The following is a 23210-nucleotide window of genomic DNA, read 5'->3' as shown; positions in this document are numbered from 1 at the left end:
GTATGTATATCACGTTTTATTTCATTCAACGTAAATATTTATATAAACACTTCCATGGCGGCAGAAAACGGTTTATCCAAAAATCAGTAATTATCATGCTACAAACACAACTGAAACGAAACGAAGAGGAATCACACGTAACTAAATCTTTTAAATAAAAGAATATTTCATTTTCTATATTCCGTTTTTTCTTATATATATTCCACGCATATTTTTTAAATCATTATTACAACTCTATTAATAAATATTCTATTCTATGTAAATGTTTATATAAACACTAACATAGCGGAAGAGAACAGTGCCTCCAAAATCTAATTATCTCACAATAAATACAACAAAAACGAAACGAAGAAAAGCCACGTCGCTAAACCCTTCAAACAAAGAAACATTCAATTTTCTATATTCTTTTATATACATATATATTCTACTCATATTTTTCTAAAGCATCAATACAACAACTCTGTTAATGATTTATGATAATTGAAAAGTATCTACAGAGAATGAAAATACGAAATGCTAATAAGAAACTATCATAGACCAGTGACGTCACCTAATTTCGTTTTCCTCGCAGCCATGACGTTTCACACACAGTCGTTTTCACGTTGATACCAATGAAATAATTATGTGATTAACACTGAAGTTTGTCTTTTTATTTTCGTCTTAGCCTATGTTTATTTAAAAACAAGAAAGATGGCTCCTAAGATGAAATTTGTTGAGGGTGAGTATACTTGTAATTTGTACAATTATCGAGCTTTAAGTTGAAAGAGCGAAACAGCGTGGTCGGTTATTCTCATAATATTAATTCTTGTTGTTTTTTTTTTCACTCTCGGTTTTCTCGCAACACATGTGTATATTTTTAGTTTACACAATCCGTATATGTTGCTCCCAACGTAATAGTTATTATCATTGACAACAAGGTGCTTAAACGAACGAATAATTAGAACAAAACTTTTTTTTTCTTTGTCCATTGCAACCGCCTGGACTTCCATTGTTGTCAACATTTGAAGCTTGATGTCTTCCTCCGCCCTCTTCGCCGCTTCCATCGAAACAAGCCTGACAGACTGACTATTCAAAAAGCGGTTGTTGTTTAGTTCCAGGCCAGTTCTATGGTCAAAATTTTCTCAACCGTCATTATCCAGTAGTTTCTTTTCAAATCATCCTTCTTTTCTTTAAGACAGTAGGGTGCAGTTTGAATGAGATTCGGCTGCTATTCCATTTTTCTAGCAGGTTAAACAACGTTGTTGGCTCTTTAAGTCTGGTTCGTCTATCTTCAATATGCGGCATGTCATACTGTTGAGGATGGCTTGAAAATACATAAATGGTGATTGTAGCTTATTTTAGTTTCATTTTAGTTTCCATCGATGGAGTGACAGGCATTCCGAATATGTATTCCGCCTTTTCATCCTTCCGAAATAAACATTGCGTCGGAGGAGCTTTAAAAAAGGCATGCATTTGGGAATTTAAGAATCTAGCCAGATGCAATATTACGTTTCGCGCAACAAATAAACTTGCCGTGGATAGGAACCAGTGTTGTTTGCACATAATTCCTAAAGTTGTGAGCTCTTTATGGAAACGGACGGCGATATCGAAAACATCAATAACCAGTCGTTATTTCATTCAAGCCAGTTCACTGGTTTGAGCATCACCAGTTCCATACTGGGGTCAATAAATGAAGTACCTGTGAAACACTGAGGTTGATGTAATCAACTAATAGCCTCCACACAAAATTTCAGGCCTTGTGTCTTTAGTAGAAAGGATTATTATTATTTTTATTATTATTATTATTATTATTATTCAACTTTCATGCTCAGTCTCAAAACTATTTCCCTTTTCAGGAGAGCGTGTTCTGTGTTTTCATGGACCATTATTATATGAAGCCAAAGTAAGTTCATCAAATTTTCTCTTGCTCTATAATATAATTAATCTTCACTTAATGTCTAATTTATTCTTTTGCTGCGTCATATAATTTTCTTCTTGTCTAGCTTGATGTTTCCTTTTCATGTTTTAGTATACCGTAATTTCTGGCATACAAGTTAGCACAGTATATACTGTGAACATTCAAACAGCATCACTGTCTTTCCAAATCGTGCTGCATTTCACATGGAATATTCGATCCCCTAAAGTTGTCGTGGTGTATAAGTCAACCTATATTTTTTTTGGCTGTATATTTTGGTCTGAAGAATTCAACTTGTATTCTGGGAAATATGGTATGCATACAAAAGGATACTGAAAAGTTCCTGGCTTTAGGTAAAAGAAAATACAGGAGGATCAGTTAATTATGATTTTATTCAGCACATTCCCCTCTCACTTTCACACACTTATTGCAGTGGTCTATCATTTTTGCTAAGCTGTGTAAAAGAACTCAGAAGATCGGGCCTCCAACCAGGCCTTTCGCAATACCCTGAAAGTCAGAAACTTTTCAGCACCCCCCTCATATAATTCTTGGTTTTGTTTCTCTTCTGTGTTATCTTTAAGATCTATTTTTGCTGTTCACTCTCTGACCAGCACAATTGAAGGAGGACTATCATTACGACTATTACTCTGACCTTGTGCAGTATCTCAGATTACACTCTGTTGTATGCTCCTTTCTTTTGTTTATTCATTTATTTAGAAGCTGGTAGGATTTCATTTGATGAAAACTTGCTTGTTATTGTGTAGCAAGTCAACTGAGATTGTGCTTAGTCCACTCATTGGGTTGACATAGAAAGTTTTTGGGGTCTGGATGTTAGTATGTTAAGTAATCAGCCTTAACCCTTTTGTTGTAATATTCCTAATGAAATACACTGCCCTTGTTTGAATTACTTATGAAAACAAGTATTTAATAAAATAACTTTCTCCTTATTAAGCTGATGTTTGGAACATAAATTATCTTGAAATTTTGATACAAGGCCAGAAATTTTGGGGTAGAGCTAAGTTGATTACATCGACCCCAGTGTTCAACTGGTACTTGTTTTACAACATCACCAGGATGAAAGGCAAAGTCGACCGTGGCGGCATTTGAATTCGGAATATAAAGTTTGAAGAAATGCCACTAAGCAAATCCTTGTGAATGGATTTGGTAGATGGAAACTGAAAGAAGCCTATTTTATATATAAGTCCACTCCTTGAGGAGGTTGGTGTTAGGAAGGGCATCCATAGTGAAGCCTAGTGCAGTCTTCTGCCTAGCCAGCCCCTGACAAACTCTCCAACCCATGCCAGCATGGAAAACAGATGTTAAATGAGGATGATGATGATATTAATATATATATATATATATATGTGTGTGTGTTTTTGTATCTTTGTTTGTCTCCCAGCACTGCTTGACAACCAGTGTTGATGTGTTTATGCCCCAGTAACTTAGTGGTTCGGCAAAAGAGACTGATAGAATAAGCATCAGGCTTTAAAAAATAAGTACAGGGACCAAATGATCTGACTAAAAGTTCTTCCCGACTCAAACAAGTAAAAGATGTCTCTATTTTTCAATCTGCTTGCCTGTCTACCTTTCTCTCTCCCCCTCTCTATATATATCTATCTGTCCGTCTGCCTATTTAACTTTCAATGTGACTATCTATTCATCCGCCTATCTGTTTATTATCCTTCCATATATGTATGGGGGTCTATCTATTTATCTGTCTGTTGGTATATCTATTGATCTGTCTATCTGTTTCTCAACATATCTATCTATTGACATCTCTAATGGTCTGTCTCTCTCTTTCTCTGCAGATCTATTGATCTCTCTCTAATTATCTATTTTCTCACCATATATATATATATATATATATATATATATATTGGTATATTTATTGATCTGTCTACCTCTAATTATATCTGTTTCCCTTTGCCTATCTGTATGTGGTTTGTACCAAAATCTTTCATCTAATTGACTGCAATTAAATTACACTCTCTCTGTCTTTCAGTGTGTCAAATACGATGTTAAAGAGAAAATTATCCGATATTTCATTCATTACAATGGATGGAATAAGAAGTGAGTTCTTCTTTTATTCAAACAATTCCATTTTTTTCCCCTTTATTTCTTTTACAATCCTGTTTTCATTGAGGACAAGCTTTTAGTGTCTTTCTTTTATTTTCCAGTGCAGGTAGCATGGCCATATATGAGAGGTTTCCTTTGCGAGGGTATGGCTCTGAGTTAGGTCCCTCTGTGTGGCACTTTGTACACAGTCTCATCTGTTATAATAGCCTTAGTACCTTCTTTGTGAATAAAATTTAGGTGTGTGGAAGCCTGTCATATGCAAGAAAACCTCACTAGTGCTGGTGCCATGAAAAATGCACCCAATGTACTCTGTAAAAGGGTTGGCATTAGGAAGGGCATCCACCCATAGAAATCATGCCAAAACTGTGACACTGGAACAAATCCTGCACCTCTGATCCATTGGATCCTGTCAAAAATTGCCATCTATGCTAGCATAAAAATAATGCAATATACATGCATTTGTGTCAGCAATGTAACTAGATGTTTACCATTGGCTGTTTCTTTTTTATCCTTGGACTTTTCCCTTTCTCCTTTCCGACGAAGAGCTATGCTTGAAATGTCAAACACTCTTCTTTCACCAAATGTCAAGCTAATACATTGGTTGTGCACATCCTCATGTTTGTTTGTTTTTTTTATTTGAATTGACAATATATATGTTAGTCCAACCCATACCAGCATGGACAATGGACGTTAAATGATGATGTTAAATAACACTTTGAAGGAGGTGCTTTTTTTTCCTCTTACCAAAGTGAATGGAGCTTTGGCCAGGAGGAACTGATGTCATCAGACAATATCTTAACATTCATTGAGTGTTTCGATCCTGAACCGTAACACTGTCTCGTTGGTGGGTCAGTAGAGGTGGCCAAATCACTACTCCTCACCTCCTCCTTGCTTCCAGCTTAACTCTTCTCTCTTGCTCCAAAGCCAACAAAAGGCGCTTTCAGCTGCCTCTCTCATCCTGCGCATATATATATATATATATATAGTTTAAAAAAAAAACACAAAAAAACAACAAAGTGAGGACGTGATACGGATAGTGTTATTGGACGCTCGGGAAAGGAAAGAGAGAGAGTATGACGTTTCGGGCGGAGCCCTTCGTCGGAAAGACGGAAAGTTCAAAGAATGGGAAAACGGAGGAATATAAAGATTAAACAATAGGGTAAAAAAATTGGATATTAATTAATATCAATTTAATACCAGGGAACAAGCACATTAAAAGAATCAGGGAGATTCAGAAAAAATATCTGAGATCACAAAGGATTATTGTATATGTATATATAAAAATATATATAAAGGAGGCCACTAGGTGGACTGCTAATGTGCTAGAAGAAGATCACATGTCATGTGTCTACTAAGACCAAATAATTCTCAAAGGGAATTCCCTTTGAGAATTATTCGGTCTTAGTAGACACATGACATGTGATCTTCTTCTAGCACATTAGCAGTCCAGCTAGTGGCCTCCTTTATATATATTCTTATATATACATATATATGTGTGTGTGTGTGTGTGCATATATATATATATGTATATACATGTGCGTATGTTTTGGTGAGGAGTAGCCAATTGATGCAGTTAATGAAAATGCATTATGGAAATGACTCTGCCTCGTATAAGCATGGGAAACTGGACTTTAAATCAACAGTGGTGGCTTTATATATTCTTTATATCCTCTTTATGTCTACATTTTGTATTCTTTCTGACATCATTTCATAAAAAATATCCACAATGGAAAGTCATTGCAGAATTAATGAATCTTTTATATTTTGCTTTATGCTTGTTTATTTTTATATCTTCTAGCTGGGATGAATGGGTGCCTGAGTGTAGAGTTTTGAAGTTTAACGACGCTGGTTTACAGAAGCAAAAAGAACTACAGAAAGCTCACGCGTGAGATATATTTTAACTTCAGTATTGTTTTTTTCTTATCTCTTTTCAACAATTCTTTTAACTTGAACTATGTCACACGTTGCAGAATTTACTTTATCATCTTTTCACTCTATCTGTTATCATTCTCAACACCATCGTGTATTTACCATAGACAGTTACTCTGGTCTTTAGTCACTATAGCTACCCCTATATATCTCTGACATCCATCTCTGTCACTGTACATCTCTCTCTCACTGACCCCATCCCCCCCCTGCCCTGTGCACATATCACACTATTTTCATATTTATACACAGGCTTATTGCCCTGCTACTTATCACCCTCTTCTATACCTTTCAGTTCCCTTCTTTATACTGATATTTACCATGGACCATACTACCACCACTGTCCCGTTCACCACATTTACCTCTATCCCCATCTCTAACCATCTGGTGTCATGTAACTGGCACCCATGCCAGTGGCACGTAAAGAGCACCCATCACACTCTTGGCTGGTGTTAGGAAGGGTATCCAGCTGTAGAGACCATGCCGAATCAGATTGGAACCTGGTGCAGCTCTCCAGCTTAGCAGTTTCAGTCAAACTGTCTAACCCATGCCAGTATGGAATGCAGATGCTAAATGATGATGATGATGATCACAAGTAAATGTATCCTCTCATACACATCTGTTAACACATTCTCGCATCCATTCTCATACAAGCACACAAATTATCAACAAGGCATCTGCACTCTTACGTATTTATGTACCCCAACCACATACGTTGTCCTTCATTAAATCTTGTAACCATGACTATCGATGTTCCATTGTAGAGGCTCTCGGAAAACTAAAGCTGTCAAGAAAGTAGAAAAAGATAAATCATCACTGCCAGGAGAGAAGTCATCAAAGCCTAAAGCACGTAGGTGTACGCATGTTGTTGTTCTTGTTATTGCACGGTTATAGTTGTTGTTGTTGTTCTTTATTCCCAGCCAATCCCTAGTTGACTTGTTACAGCATAAAGATTGCCAATCAAACATCCAGAAACAATCTACGTCTCCAGTGTCCTGCTCTATCTTAATTCAGTCTAATCTGGGTACCATGTAATACACCCCATTACATTGTGTGGGGGTGCAGTGTAGCTGAGTCTGTTGTGTGGTGGTGGTGCAGTCTATGAGTTAGTATATGTGTGAAGGTACAGTGCAGATATTAAAATATGTTGTGTTGATTGTAGTTTGGTAATGTGCAGGTACAATGCGATCCCAATTTCAATAGAAAATGTTATTTCTAGCTTCCTGTTCTTTTAACTCAGTGGTTCTCAACCAAGGTTTGTATAAGATTTTGCAAAATAGTAATTTGGGGATCCACAGTATTATTCTAAGGGTCCATGAAAAAACTTTGCTTTAGATATATTTATTGCAAGTAACAGCCAGGTTTCTTTATCTAACACTTAACATAGTTTAACATGTTTCTTGCTAACATATGCAAATAAACATGTGAAAAACAAAATAGAAACTTTGTAAGAAATATCTATAAAACTAGTTTCTAAAACATCAAATGGCTATGGGGAGCTACTAGCGTAAAATAATAATCAAAGAGGCCCATAGGTGAAAAATTGTTGAGAACCAGTTTTAACTAAGCACATTTCATTCGTGGTTAATTACTGGTAAATATATTGTAACCAAGTTCAGTTGATTGCTAATTTTCTGCACTATCCCTGTGGCTGTATGAAATATTTGATAATGAAGCTGTGTTGGATGGATTTCCCATTTTAGCCCAATCATCAGCCACCGACAGCAACAGTAGTGCGTCTTCAAGTGCAGCCTCAACACAGACAACAAGTGCAGACTTAAAGCGAAAGAAGGCAAAACTAGACTCCAATGTGGAATCGGTAAGTTAACATGTTCTTTGAGTTCTTACTTTTATTAAACAGAAGCGTTTTTATTTCATGTTCCTTACACAGGTACATATAAGCTATGTGTGAAAGTACGCATCCCGGCTGCATATTGTGCCCTCGAGCAAGACGCTTTATTTTGCATTGCTCCAGTCCACTCAGCTGGTAAGAATGAGTTTTACCTGTGTAATTCTAAGAGCCAGCCTTGTTACATTCTGTGGACACTGAATTTCCTTGTGGAGTACATTAAGGGTACATGTGTCTGGAGAGTGTTCAGCCACTTGCATATTAATTTCACAAGCAAGCTGTTCCATTGGTCAGATCAACTGGAACCCTCTTAACTGACAGTGCCACATAAAGGCATATCTCAGCTTCCATTGGTAAATGGTTCCAAGACATGCAACTTCACTCAAAAATCATCATAACACAAAAAAACATTTTTAAAGATTTATTACTTTATATCACTTTTAATAAATGGTTCGTTCATATTTTCAGATGTATTTTATTTGATTTTTAAGTGTTTTCTGAAATTTCTATGCTTTTAAATATGTTCCCCTAAACTGATGTAAACTGAAATTGAAGGTTTTTTTTTTTCTATTAATTTCTTTAAAAAAAAAAACATTAATTTGAAAAAGATGCAACTTGAAACGACATGAGTTGATGTATGCCTGTATAGTTTTCAGTCATTCTGGTTAAATAAGAAAACTCATGAATGGAAAGAGATTGGTTAATGGTTATTCTGTGAGAATTCCATGGTTCAATGAGAATATGAAACAGATGAAAATAAATTTCTTTGAAACAACCAACAAAACTAATACATTTAGATTGAACTAAGCTGTAATGAGTTTTGGAATGGTAGTTCTGAGAATTGTTTCTCATTTACCAACTTAATTTGGAATTCATGATCATTTTACATTTGCTTTCCTTGCTGGTGTGAGTTGAGCAAGTTATTACTGTCCAAGGCAACAAGCTGGCAGAATCATTACCATGTCAGACAAAATTGTTAGCAGTATTTCTTCAGGCTCTTCGCATTCTGGGTTCAAATTCCACTTAGGTTGACTTTGCTTTGCCTTTCATTCTTCCAGGGTCAGTGAAATGAAGTACTAGTTAAATACTGGGGTAAATGTAATTGACTTGCCTCCTCTCCTCAAAATTGCTGGTCATGTGCCAAAATTAGAAAGAATTATTATTAAGGTCGCAAGCTGGCAGAATCGTTAACATGCCAGGCAAAATGCTTAGCAGCATATATTCTTTGTGTTCTGAGTTCAAATTCTGCCAAGGTCAGCTTTGCCTTTCATCCTTTCGGGGGTTGATGAAATAAGCACCACTGATGTCAATGTAATCTAATTCCTCTCCCCCAAAATTTCAGGCATTGTGCCTATAGTAGAAAGGATTATTATTCAGTAGTTTTAGTTTTATAACGTGCTTTCACTTCACTACCGAGCACAGCTCTGTGTGCCTTGGGTATGTGCTGTGGTTTGCTGTGATGCTCTTATGGTTACTGTATTGAAAGTGTTTTGCGTAGGATGTGTGCAGTACCCAGTAGTGCAATTTTCTGTATGCTATATATATTTATAAGTCTTGGTGTTTTTGTTATGTATTTGTCTGAATATTTTTTTTATTATACCTAAGGCACCTACTATGATAGGAATTGTTTCTGTTTTTAGATTCCACATTCGACTTACCTCTATTTCCAGGTCTTTGTATTTTAAAAGTTTCTCCATTTCTTTTAGGGAAATATTATTATTATTATTATTATTATTAATAATTAATAGGAAAAAGAAGAATCAACAACCCGAAGAGCTGCTTGGAAAGCATCTGATAAAGTACGAAAGTCTGCATCTGAAGACAACAAAGTGAACACCAGTGATTGGAGCCTGCAGAAGCGTGGTCGGGGTAAAGGTAGAAAAGAGGTGGACTCCCCTAATGAATCGGACCATTCAGAAATAAGCAACAGTACAAATGTGGAGAAAGACAGCAAACCATGCCAAATCCACACACAGATCCGAGAAATCAGTATTACAGAAAAGGTAACTTCTATGGATCCAATAACAGGATAAATGTTATTTCTAACTTCCTAAATTTTTGATACACAATCTTTTCTATATGGGTTTCTTTGACTTTTGTTCTTTTAACTAAACATGTTTCATCCCTGGTTAATTACTGGTATATATATATATTGTAATGTTTGACTTAATTATTTATCATCATCATCACTGTCATTATTATTCCTTTTAATAAGACTGTGAGCTGGTGGAATCCTTAATGTGCCAGAAAAACTGCTTAGCAGTATTTCTTCTGTGACCTTAGGTTCTGTGTTTAATAAACTCAGTCCACATGTTATCGAGACAAGAGTACAGATCAACACACATACACATATTTATTTGACAGACTTATTTCAGTCTCTGTTTATCAAATTCACTCACATGTGATTGGGAAGCAAGCTTCTTACCACACAGCCACACCATAAGGTCTTTTATTCTGCGTTTGACCATTTTTGCTAGTCTTTAACCATTTTGTCTGGCAGTTTGCTGATTCAGCTATTCACTCTCTCTCTCTCTTTATATAAAACTGTTTGCTGCTTTTTTTTTTTCTTTACCCTTTTTTTAAAAAAATATCTATGTTTATATTCCTTCAGGAGGATCATTTCCCATCAAAGATGGAAGTAAAAGTAAAGCTACCCGAAGATTTGAAACCCTGGCTTGTTGATGACTGGGACTTAATAACCAGACAGAAGCAGGTAGAGAAGACAATGTCATTTCCATCATAAAACATCTCTTGGACTGAAAACTGACAATACCCAGGATTTTGTCTCAGATTCTTTTATTTTATTCTTTTACTTGTTATCAGTCATTGGACTGCGACCATGCTGGAACCTCGCCTTGAAGAGTTTAGTCTGTTTTCCATGCTGGCATGTGTTGGATGGTGTTTGACCAGAACTGGGGAGCTGCATCAGACTGTAGTCTGATTTGGCATGGTTTCTACTGCTTGATACCCTTCTTTTACAGAGTGCTGGATGCTTTTATGTGGCATCGCATGGGTGCTTTTACATGGCCCTGCATAGGTGCTTTTGCATGGCATCGCACTGGCACTTTTTCATGACACCACATGGTCACTTTTATGTGACGCCACACAGGCACTTTAAAGTGGCATCACGCAGGTGTTTTTGTAGTTAAAGCTGAGGTTAACTTTAAGCTAAATAGGCAGGGAATCTCTTAAAATCTTGCTATCACTACTAACAAGTGCAATGTAAAATAATGCATGTCTCATGGCTCAGTGATTAAAATGTTAGGTTCACAATCATGATGTAGTGAGTTTCATTCCCGAACCTGTCTGTGTGTTGTGTTCTTGAGCAAGACACTTTATTTCACATTGTTCCAATTCACTCAGGAACCACCTAGAAAGACAGGATGGTCATGTCGTGGTTGGAACCCCTTTGATGATAGGTTTTTCTCATGAGATTTGTATGTATTTTGTTTTTCTCTTTTTTTTCGTTTTTTCTCCCTAGCTTGTCTCGTTACCTGCTCGAACCACAATTGACTCAATCTTAGAGCAATATCTGGCCTACAAGCTAAAAACAGGGACCATGCCCAAGTAAGCTCAACTTTTCTACATTAATTAAACAGTAATATATTTAATTTTTTACGTTCATGTATTTGTTTTGCAAGATTCCTGATGTGTAATTGTGTGTTGAAACAGATATTGTTGTATTTGGGGATGGTCATTTTTTTCTTGCCAAATAAACACATGCACTATATATTCGTTCTTCGCTTGTTTATTGCTGTTCTTATTTTATGTTCAATGGTTGGAAATCTTTTGCCACACACTTGTGACCTCTTCAGTAACTTTTCATCCTATGTGTTTCCTCCTTTCTTCAGAGAATAGTAATAAACGAGTGAAGAACAAATATATAGTGCATGTGTTTATTTGGCAAGGGAAAAAAATGACCCTTCTCCTCCAAATATAACAATAATGTATTTAATTAATTTCTTCTTAATTTGTCTCTCGTATTGTGTTATACTGGGTGCATTTGGCAAGAGCAATAAAGAGCAATTATTCTCCTCCCATAATTTTCTAAAAAAATTTTGTCCTTGTGCCTGACTTAAAAATTATCTTCTTTAAAAATCCAATGTTTTTTTTTTATTATCTTAAATTTCTTCCCTTTTTCACACCTGAATGCATATCTGAATTTTAGGGAGACTTTGTTGCAAGTGACCCATGGAATCCGGGAATATTTTAACGTTATGTTAGGGACACAATTACTATACAAATTTGAGAGACCACAATATGCTGAGGTAAGTGGTATTTCCAACATTTGTCACCATTAACTCTTTTGTTACCATTCCTCTGTTGAAATACACTGCCTTCACTTCAATTAATTTTGGAAATAAGGGAGAATTTAGTAATATTATCTTGTCATTTTTAATCTGATATTTGAAATATCAATTAACATATTTTGATAATTTTCACTTTAAATCACTGAATTTTAGATCAGAAAACCAGGTGCAGTCATGAGCTAAGGGAAGTAACTTAAATGAGCCAATAGCATAAATTTTGATAAATGAGCTAAAGAATAATTCACTGAATGCTATGAATGCTTTCTATGAAAAGTGATTGAGTGAAAGTTTCTTCTTGATTAGAGAAAGAAAAACAAAAACAAAAAAAAGAACAGTAGAAATAATTGTCTGTACACTCAACGAAGAGGTAATTTCATAATAATTAAAAATTTATCATGAAAGTGGCTGTGTGGTAAGAAGCTTGCTTCCCAACCACCCGAGGTACCATGCAGTGGGACTGAACCCAAAATTATGTGGAGGCAAACTTAACCACATAGCCATTCCTGTATGAGGGGTTGCTGAAAAGTTCCTGGCTTTGGATAAAAAAAAAATACAGGCGGATTAGTTTATTATGATATTATTCAACATATTCCCTTCTCAGATTCACATACTTATTGCAGTGGTCCTTCAGTTTTTCTAAGCCCTATAAAAATAACTCTGAAGGCTGGGACTCCAACCAGGCCTTAAAGCCAGGAACTTCTGTGCCCCCTCGTATAATTTTATTTTAGAAGCCCTGTTTTGTATAACTGCATTACTTGTATAAATTACAGCATTTAAATATGTAACAATTTTTTTTGTTGTCTTCGATCAGTAAGTCTTATTTCCTATTTGCCTCTGTCTAGAAATCAAGGAAACAATATTCTCTTCAAATTTTGCTTTTGTGACTGGGATATCAACGTTTTGAAACTGGCCTATTTTCCATTACATTTCAGTACCAAGTTGCTGATGCAGAAATATCGTTATAGCAAATATTCTGCACAATACTACAGATTTGCCTGTCAGTTGCGTGACCTTAACCACTTGAGCATGTCCATTAGTGGCAGACAATATGTGCATTTCTGATCACAAGCAGGAATAATGGGGGAGCATCATAGCCATGTGTTGAGAGGGATTCTTTGAGGTTTGCATAAATGTAACAAAAATCAAAGTTTGAAGGAAACATTAGCCATTTTTCATACTCTTTAGGGGTAAGCAAATCAGAGATAACAGTTGCTACCCAAATCATGTTACACAGTGTTGTCACTGATCCTTGTCCTGTTGTTTATTCCTAATTAATCCTAATGTATGCTTCAACCAAGTCCCTCGCCCTAAATATATCCTTATAGTTAATTGTACTTCTCACTGCATCAATAATCTCTTCCTTCATTTTCTTCTTGGTAAATCATTGTCCATCACATATTTTTAAATTTGTTTTTGTTGTTCAGATTCTAGCTGACTATCCTGACACCCCCATGTCAGCCATTTATGGAGTGATTCATTTGCTGCGACTATTTGGTAAGACCCCATTCCTCACTATGTTTCATGAAGTTGTTGATTTATAGGCGACCATTCTATATATGTTCTTCACAAAGACTGTTTTTCTTCATGCATGTTGCAGTACTGCAACAGAACCATGAAGCTCATGACAACATAGAAACACACAGTGTTTGTTTCTGTTCATTTTGAAAATGATGAAGAATATAGCAAAATAACTTTGTCGTTATTAATCTGGTGTTTAGAACATTAATTGATTTCAAATTTTGGCACAAAGCCAGCAATTTTGGGGGAGAGAGAGCACGTCGATTACATTGACCTCAATACTCAACTGGTACTTATTTTATCGACCCCGAAAGGATGAAATGCTAAGTCAACCTCGGAATTTGAACTCAGAATGTGAAGATGGATGAAATGCTGCTAAGTATTTCACCCGCTTTGCTAATGATTCTGCCAGCCCAACATGAAACTGTGTTGGAATGTTTTAATTAAGATCACTTTAAGAAAAGGAGTTTATATCAAAGAATCAGGGACAGTCTCAAGTGGGTTCGGATCAAAAGGGATGGTAACTTTTGTTTGCTTTATTTCTGTTGAAATATGCTGCCCTTGTTTCAAATAATTTTGGAAATAATGGAGGATTTTGTAAAATAACTTTGTCACTATGAAGCTGATGTTTGGAACATAAATTCACATATTTTGATGGAAGATTTTAATTTAATTCACTTTAAAACAGGAAAGTTTTATTTCCTCAAAGAACAAATGGCAGTCTCAGATGATTCCCTATCAAAAGGGTTAAAATGTAAAAGTTGGATTTGAAGGAAATTTGGCTGTTGTGTTTAACAAGTCAAACAACCACATAGTAGTTCCCTCACAGGCATAGGTCTCAATAACTAGTGTTAGACCAACATTATCCATACATGTGATGGCATTTTAATTAGCTTCTTAAAATGTAAACCTTGACCAGACATACTCATCAGTCACTGGACATGTTAAAGGCACCCACGCTGGTGACACATTAAAGGCATCTGTGCCAGTGACACCTTATTGGTACCCGCGCTGGTGACACATAAAAGACACCCAATACACCTCGTGGAATGGTTGGTGTTAGGAAAGTATCCAGCCATAGAAACTAAGCCAAAACAGACTGGAGCCTGGTGCAGCTCTCTAGACCAGTTATAGTTGAACCATTTAATCCATGCCAGCATGGAAAACAGATGCTAAATGATGATAAATCTCAAGGGTTCTCATTCATTTTTTATCTATGGATTACTATTTTATTCTGCCCTCCACCAGCCATTCAATATTTAAAAATTAGTTTTATTGAAACTTCTTTCAAGATTCCTATTTTGTTTTTTACACATTAACTATTGTAGGTTGAACTATGTAATATGTTACAGAAAGAAGGCATCTAGCCATAGAAAAGAACCCTGTTTTTTGCAATACATACCAATACACACATCAAAGCAAATTTTTTCAGGGGCCCTTAAAATATTATTGTAGCTCCCCAATTTACACTTTTGTTGTGTGGACCCCCTATAATCTTATATGTGATCTTGATGTAAGGGTGTGTTGTGTTTTTCAGTGAAAATCGGAGGAATGTTGACCTACACGTCTCTGGATGAGAAGAGTATCCAGTTATTAATGCTGCACATTCATGACTTCCTACAGTGAGTATCCCTCTTGTGTTTGCTTTTTATCTTTTACTACTTGTTTCAGTCATTGGACCACGACCATGCTGGGGCACCACCTTGAAGTGTTTAGTTGAACAAATTGACCTGAGCACTTGTTTTTCTAAGTCTGGTATTTTCATTAAATTAAACCACCAAGTTAGAGACATAAACCAATCGGCACTAGTTGCCAAACAGTGGTGGGAGACAAACAACACATGCACACATATGCACAATGGGCTTTTTTCAGTTTCTGTCTACCAGATCCACTCATAAGGCTTTGGTTCCTACAGGGCTATCTGTTGCAGAAGTCACTTACCTTAAGTGCCACACAGATGGACTGAACCCCAAGATCATAAGATTGGGAAGCAAGCTTAGTATTAAATATCAGTTACTCCTCAATCCTAACAGCAACATGCTGATCCATGCGTACACACATACACATGCACATATGCATCTACACACACTTTCTCACACATTCAGAAAGACACATAAATGCATGCACACACACACACTCAGAAACTGTATATCTCCCACACTCACTTAGAATTTCACATGTATACACATTTGCAAATACACTCAAGCACTCTCACCCACTCTCTCACACACACACACATTCACTTAGAAACCCCCATATATACATATTTGCAAACACAGCACAGCAGCGCACTCTCTCACAAATACAAGCACTCTTACTCACTCACTCACTCACTCACTCACACTCATACTCTCACACACTCATATTCGCTGTCTCATAAACACTCATACACGGTCAGGAAGAGCTGTAACTGCCCCGGCTTGTTACCAAGTGCTGTCACTATTCTATCATATTCTTGCTCTCTTCACCCATTCACTGCATCACTTTTGATCATAGGTCGGCTTGATCAGACCTGGCCTGGGGCTAAACAACAACGGCAACAATCACACCTACGCCTACGGCTAATGAACAATGAGCGACCCAGTGCTAAGAGGTGGAGGATATATTCGAATGACCCCACCCTAATCTCTCTGGACTCCCTCTATCTTCTTCATATCCATGTAACCTCTGCAATGCTAAGTATGAGCTAATACTGATACCATGGGGTCGAGGTGGGATGGTGATGGAGGAATCTTTGAACAGATTTCATTGGATTTCCATTGTCAGGTAGTTGTGGTGGTGGACAGAGGAGGTGGCAAGAAGGAAGTTTCATACACTCTCACAGTGATATGTGGCAGCTTGGGACACAAAGAGAGAGAGGTGAGGAGAGGGGAAAGGGTCAGAGTTCTTCTGATGTCTACTTCTATTTTATCTGCTTTGATTTTCTGTAAAGGTCAAACTGGCATTACATCATGTACCGAACACTGCACTTGATAGTAATAATAATAATGGTGGCGGTGGTGATTTTATTATTTTTTTTTTGTTTCTTTATGTATTTTTTTTTGTGGGGGGGGGGGTTAAAATTGTCTTTAGTTCCATTATTTGTCCATATTATGATATTTTAAATTTATCTTTTTGCTTACCTTCCAATCTGTCTTCTCACCTTACCTGTCGGTGTATCTAATTCTTTAACTTCTCACCTACCTGGCTATTGATCTATCTGTCTTCTTTCCCACCTGTGCATCTATTTATATGCTCTCTCACCTTGTATGTATGTATGTCTGTTCTCTCACTGACCTCTCTATCTACTCTCACCTACCTGTGTATCTGTCTCTCTTCCCTCTCACCTACCTGTCTATCTGTCACCTTTCCCTCTCACTTATGTGTCTACCTGCCCATCATCTTACCCACCTATTTATCTATCTGCCCTTTAACCTTCTTTTATGCCAGTATATCTGTTTTCTTAAGCACCTGTCTGTCTGTCTTCCCTTTCACCTATCTGTTTATTTGTATGTCTATCTGTCTCCTTACCTGCCTGTCTGTTAGTGCTTCACTCCAGCTATCTCTTACTGTTTCCATCTGTCAGTCTATCCACCCCTTATCCTGAACACCACCTCTCTCTTTCTCTTTCTCTCTCTCTCTCTGATCTTTCATCTGTCTAATTACCCAAATCAGTCTTTCTACCTGGGTCTTTGTCTGTCTAATTATCAGTTTGTCGATATTTCGATACCTACTGTCTGTCCATTTTGGTATGTATTTCTTTGTTTGACTTTATCTGACCATTTCCCTATGTCTACCTATTTTCCCCTTCATTCCACTGCCTCTGTCTTTAAGTCTGTCTTCATGGAGTTCTATTTTGTCCGTTTCTTTCAGATTTCTCCAAAAGAACACCTCATCATTATTCAGTCTCTCTGATTACATCGTGGCATCACCTGAATATCACAGGAAAGCTATATAAACCAGGAATTCCACTGTTCTCTACCACACAGACTCTGTGTGTGTGTGTGCGAGAGAGAGAGAGAGAGAGAAAGAAAGTGTCTTTACAAATGAGCAAGCGAGGAATAGGGAGTGTGTATGTGTGTGTATGTGAAGGAAAGAGAGAGACAGATATTGCCAAGAGAGCAAAACTGTTACCAAAAAGTGTTTTTTTGTTGTTGTTGTTGTTGTAAAGGTGTTCCATAAAACAAGTCAGATTCTGCAAGCATTTGTAAATAATCATTTTCATCTTCCAGAGTTCTTTCCATCACTCTTCTGACCATTCTTTGATATTGTAATTAATTAAAGACCTGTTTACTAACAAAGCTACTCTGTTTAGTTTTTATTTTTATTTTCTTTCATTATCATTTGTTTCAATATCCACTTTTCCATGCTTGCATGAGTCAAAGAGAATTCATTGAGGCAGATTTTCTTCAACCAGATGCCCTTCCTGTTGCCAACTTCCACCCATTTCCAAGCAAGTTAATATTTTTCCATGGCTGGACAAACCTGGAAATGAAGGACACTGCTTGTATGACAGTGATGCTCATTTACAACTATTGCTTGATATTAAGTCTAGGAGAGACGGAGACAGAGAGCAATCTTCTTTCAGTTTCCATTTACTAAATTCATTTACAAGGCTTTGGTTGTCTACCAAATCCACTCAGAAGGCATTGGTCCCCACAAGGCTATTAATAGTGGAAGACATTTGCCCGTGGTGCTACACAGTGGGACTGAACCTGAAACCGTGTGGTTGGGAAGCAAGCTTCTTACCACACAACCACGCCTATAATTCCAAGCTTTCTGCTCCTCTGAGTTAAAGCGACCCCTGGGCCATCACTTATATTGTCCCCAACATAAATCCGACCATGGGTATATATGTGTGAGTGAAATGCTCAGTTACTTATGAATTCAGGAGGAGGTAATTCAGTTCTTTGACCAACTGAATCCCTTTCATTGAAACTGACAAAGGAAGAAACTGTCTGTGTATTTGGTAATATATCTCTCAGACTGTCTGTATCTTTTACTACATGGTAGCCAAGTGAACTAGCTATGGAAAGTAGTAGTGGTCTGCATTGGCAAAAACAGCTATTTCTACTAATGCTGATATAATCTGGGTGAGTGTTTATGCTGGTGGTGGTGGTGGAGGGAAAGGAGACAAGACTCCTAATGTTTTAATACAAAGCCTTTCTTCCCAAGAGAGAAAAATGTAATGTTTAAAGTTTCTTCAAACTTTGATATGTATGTATGTGTATCTATCTATCTATCTATCTGTGTGTGTTATTTCTTTACTACCCACAAGGGGCTACACACAGAGGGGACAAACAAAGACAGACAAACGGATTAAGTCGATTATATCGACCCCAGTGCGTAACTGGTACTTATTTAATCGACCCTGAAAAGATGAAAGGCAAAGTCGACCTCGGCGGAATTTGAACTCAGAACGTAGCAGCAGACGAAATACCGCTAAGCATTAAAGGAAAGAGATGGTAGGGAGTGGGGATAATCAATGGAAAACTGATGCAAGAAGGTCAGTGGCCAGAATGAAAATGAGAAATATTGTGGGAGGGCTAATAATGAGCTAAACAGATACTAATTCTTATTGTAGATGTGTATAGTTGGGGCTGTGTGATTAAGGAGTTGGGGCCCCAGTAAGGTGAGGGTTGGAAATGAGTACAGCAATGAATTCCGGGTAGAGGTAGGGGTCCACCAAGGTTCCGTCCTCAGCCCCCTCTTATTTACCATAGTCCTCCAGGCAATCACAGAGGAGTTCAAGACAGGTTGCCCCTGGGAGCTCCTCTATGCTGATGACCTTGCCCTAATTGCGGAGTCACTATCAGAACTAGAGGAGAAGTTTCAGGTGTGGAAGCAAGGTCTAGAATTGAAAGGCCTTAGAGTCAACCTAGCTAAAACCAAAATCCTAATAAGTAGGAAGGTAGATAAAACACAAACCCCTTCAGGTAGATGGCCCTGCTCAGTATGTAGAAAAGGAGTAGGTAGTAACTCTATAAGATGTACCCGGTGCAAGCTATGGACACATAAGAGGTGCAGCAACATCAAAGGCAGGTTAACTAGCAAGTTAGTTTTTGTTTGTGGCAGATGTTCAGGTGCAATAAAGACTGCAAACAAACAGGAAACAACTTCTATCTCATTCCAGGGTGAAAAACTAGAGGTAGTCGATAGCTTCCGCTATCTGGGCGACCAAGTTAGTAGTGGGGGTGGGTGCGCTGAAAGTGTAGCTGCAAGAATAAGAATAGCCTGGGCAAAGTTTAGAGAGCTCTTACCCCTGCTGGCGACAAAGGGACTCTCACTCAGAGTAAAAGGCAGACTGTATGACGCATGCGTACGAACAACCATGCTACATGGCAGTGAAACATGGGCTGTAACTGCTGAGGACATACGTAAGCTCGCAAGGAATGAAGCCAGTATGCTCCGTTGGATGTGTAATGTCAATGTGAATACCCGTCAGAGTGTAAGTATCTTGAGAGAAAAGCTGAACATTAGAAGCATCAGTTGTGGCGTGCAAGAGAGACGATTGTGCTGGTATGGACATGTGGTGAGAATGGAGGAGGATAGCTGCGTGAAAAAGTGCCACACCCTAACAGTTGAGGGAACCCGTGGAAGAGGTAGGCCCAGGAAGACCTGGGCTGAGGTGGTGAGGCAAGACCTTCGTACATTGAGCCTCACCGAGGCGATGACTACTGACCGAGACCTTTGGAAATGTGCTGTGCGTGAGAAGACCCGGCAAGCCAAGTAAGATCGTTGCCAGTGCCCCTGGACTGGTTCTTGTGCGGGTGGCACATGAGATGCACCATTTTGAGCGTGGCCGTTGCCAGTACCGCCTGACTGGCTCCTGTAGGATTTTCGAGCGAGATCGTTGCCAGTGCCCCTGGACTGGCTTGTGCGGGTGGCACATAAAAGACACCATTTCGAGCGTGGCCGTTTTCGTGCGGGTGACACGTAAAAGCACCCACTACACTCTCGGAGTGGTTGGCGTTAGGAAGGGCATCCAGCTGTAGAAACTCTGCCAAATCAGACTGGAGCCTGGTGTTGCCATCCGGTTTCACCAGTCCTCAGTCAAATCGTCCAACCCATGCTAGCATGGAAAGCAGACGTTAAACGATGATGATGATGATGATGATGATGGCCGCAAGACTCAACATATTCAACAACAACAATAGTGAAAGTAAATTGGCTTAAAAAAAGGAAAGTAAATTGCAATTGAAATCGGGAGTGATTACAGTGATATGTCAAAATTTCATAAAATATGTTTGATATTCAATGAGTGGGCCTCCTATGGGGTCTCAGCAACTTCTATGCTCATGAAGTTGTTAACCATTTGTCTGCCATTTGTTAAAATAAGGCCTAGACTAGGTAAAATACTCCGCAGGAGTAGCTGTGTGGTAAGTAGCTTGCTTACCAGCCACATGGTTCCAGGTTCAGTCCCACTGCGTGGCACCTTGGGCAAGTGTCTTCTACTATAGCCTCGGGCCGACCAAAGCTTTGTGAGTGGATTTGGTAGACGGAAACAATGACAGCATCCATACACAGTATATAGGAAGGTGATGAATGCTCGCCAAAAAGAAACTTGGGCAACAATGAGGGATTTGCAATGATTTATTTATATTATATCTTCATGAGTATTTGTGAAAATAATGAAACTGTCACCTGGGTTCTATCACAATTTACTTTTATTTTTTTTAATGTTATTTACTTTTACTTTTTATGGCAGTAAACTACATGTTAACCCAACAACAGTGTCTGCCATTTGTTAAAATAAGGCCTAGACTAGGTAAAATACTCCGCAGGAGTAGCTGTGTGGTAAGTAGCTTGCTTACCAGCCACATGGTTCCAGGTTCAGTCCCACTGCGTGGCACCTTGGGCAAGTGTCTTCTACTATAGCCTCGGGCCGACCAAAGCTTTGTGAGTGGATTTGGTAGACGGAAACTGAAAAAAGCCCGTCGTATATATATATATATGTGTGTGTATATGTTTGTGTGTCTGTGTTTGTGCCCCCAACATCGCTTGACAACCGATGCTGGTGTGTTTAGGTCCCCGTAACTTAGCGGTTCGGCAAAAGTGACCGATAGAATAAGTCCTAGGGTCGATTTGATTCGACTAAAGGCAGTGCTCCAGCATGGCCGCAGTCAAATGACTGAAACAAGTAAAAGAATATAGAAAACCAAATTGTAAGTTCAGTGCAAACATAATGTAATGACCCAAGAAGCTTAATTAAAATCATGTCCGTAAATCATTAGCTTCATGATCAATTCGGGAAAGTTCAGGGAGAAAACTCCGAAATCTTGATAAATTAAAAATTGCTAAAAAAAATTGAATATAAACAATTTAGTGATAATGGTCGTAGGGTATGTTGGGGTGTTCGGGTGTTAGTCAATCGTTTACTTTAACAGCTGACTCTACTTCATTCTGAAATTACAAATCATCTTCATTGCATTAATATCCTCCAGGAATTTGATATTCAATTATAACTTGTCCTCGATATATTTCTCAACAACCCAAAAAATTAAACTAGATTTAAAAACAACAAATATATATATATATGTGTGTGTGTGTGTATGTATATATGTATATATATATGTGTGTATATATATATGTATATATATATATGTATATATGTATATATATATATATGTATATATATATATATATATATGTATATATATATATATATATGTATATATATATATATATATATGTATATATATATGTATATATATATGTATATATATATATGTATATATATATGTATATATATATGTATATATATATATGTATATATATATGTATATATACATATGTGTGTGTATATATATATGTATATATATATATATATATATATGTATATATATATATATATATATATATATATATATGTATATATATAAATGTGTGTAAATAATAACAGAAACAACAACAGTAATAATAAAATGCATCTAAAATTATAAAATTGATTTCATTATGAATTTATTCTTGCATGAAACACAAAGACAGTTTAGAAATGGCATTCATTATTAAAGGATTCTAAAGATTCTTGAAGAGTCATATTAAATCGAGATTTGAGAATTGAACATAATACAAGCAGATACATTCATTACATGAAAATACATTCTCATATGATGCGAACACATACACACTCTATCTCTCTTCTTTTCTATTCGCCCTCTCCTAGTCTTCAAGTCCTTCTTTCTCTCTCTCTCCAATGTCTCCTTTCTTTACATCTCCTCTCTTCCTTTCACTTCAAACCCTCTCTTTCCATCTCTCTTCCCCTCCAACATTCTCTCTTACTTTCACTTTCTAACTTCCTTTCCCTCTTGTCTTCTCTTTTTCTCTCTCCCCTTCTATCCAACCTCCATTTTTTTTTTTACTCCCCAACTCTCACTTTTTCTTTCCACCCATTCTTTCTCTATCTTCCACCAATTGGAAATATTTCCGAAAGCTATAAGCCTTTCAAATTAATCACATAATAAAGATCTAGATAGATTTGAAGATGACCTCATAAAATTAGTTTAAAATGCTAAATTCAGCCATATATCCAATAGCTTCCAACATAAATTGCGTGCATATCTTGAACCTTCTAGGAACTCACCAATTATAAAAGCTGATAAAGCATAAAAAATTTATGTGGTAGATAACCACACACCTAATAAATTGTTGATCGATA

General features: G+C 37.3%; 1 protein-coding gene across 1 annotated transcript; it reads left to right on the top strand.

Moving 5' to 3' along the window:
* Positions 1 to 583: 583 nt before the first annotated feature.
* LOC106873721 (mortality factor 4-like protein 1) lies at positions 584 to 17853 on the top strand. Its single transcript, XM_014921197.3, has 13 exons — positions 584 to 718; positions 1836 to 1882; positions 3897 to 3964; positions 5769 to 5855; positions 6661 to 6746; positions 7600 to 7715; positions 9494 to 9748; positions 10357 to 10458; positions 11227 to 11312; positions 11914 to 12013; positions 13480 to 13549; positions 15111 to 15195; positions 17426 to 17853. The coding sequence occupies exons 1-13, from the start codon at positions 691 to 693 to the stop codon at positions 17508 to 17510; spliced, it is 1215 nt and encodes a 404-aa protein (XP_014776683.1). The 5' UTR covers positions 584 to 690; the 3' UTR covers positions 17511 to 17853.
* The last annotated feature ends 5357 nt before the right edge of the window (positions 17854 to 23210 follow it).

The sequence above is a fragment of the Octopus bimaculoides genome, chromosome 12, assembly GCF_046866305.1.
Source record: "Octopus bimaculoides isolate indiv1 chromosome 12, ASM4686630v1, whole genome shotgun sequence".
Taxonomy (NCBI): Eukaryota; Metazoa; Mollusca; class Cephalopoda; order Octopoda; family Octopodidae; genus Octopus; species Octopus bimaculoides.
The sequence above is the reverse complement of the archived record's forward strand: the minus strand, read 5'-3'. Positions and strand labels throughout refer to the sequence as shown.

What these genes read in the sequence shown, in the direction of transcription:
- LOC106873721 (XM_014921197.3), top strand. Translation starts at nt 691, where the DNA reads ATGGCTCCTAAGATGAAATTTGTTGAGG. An exon ending in GAACTACAGAAAGCTCACGC is followed by an intron (nt 5,856 to 6,660) that starts GTGAGATATATT and finishes GTTCCATTGTAG; the next exon opens with AGGCTCTCGGAAAACTAAAG. An exon ending in AAAACAGGGACCATGCCCAA is followed by an intron (nt 11,313 to 11,913) that starts GTAAGCTCAACT and finishes TCTGAATTTTAG; the next exon opens with GGAGACTTTGTTGCAAGTGA.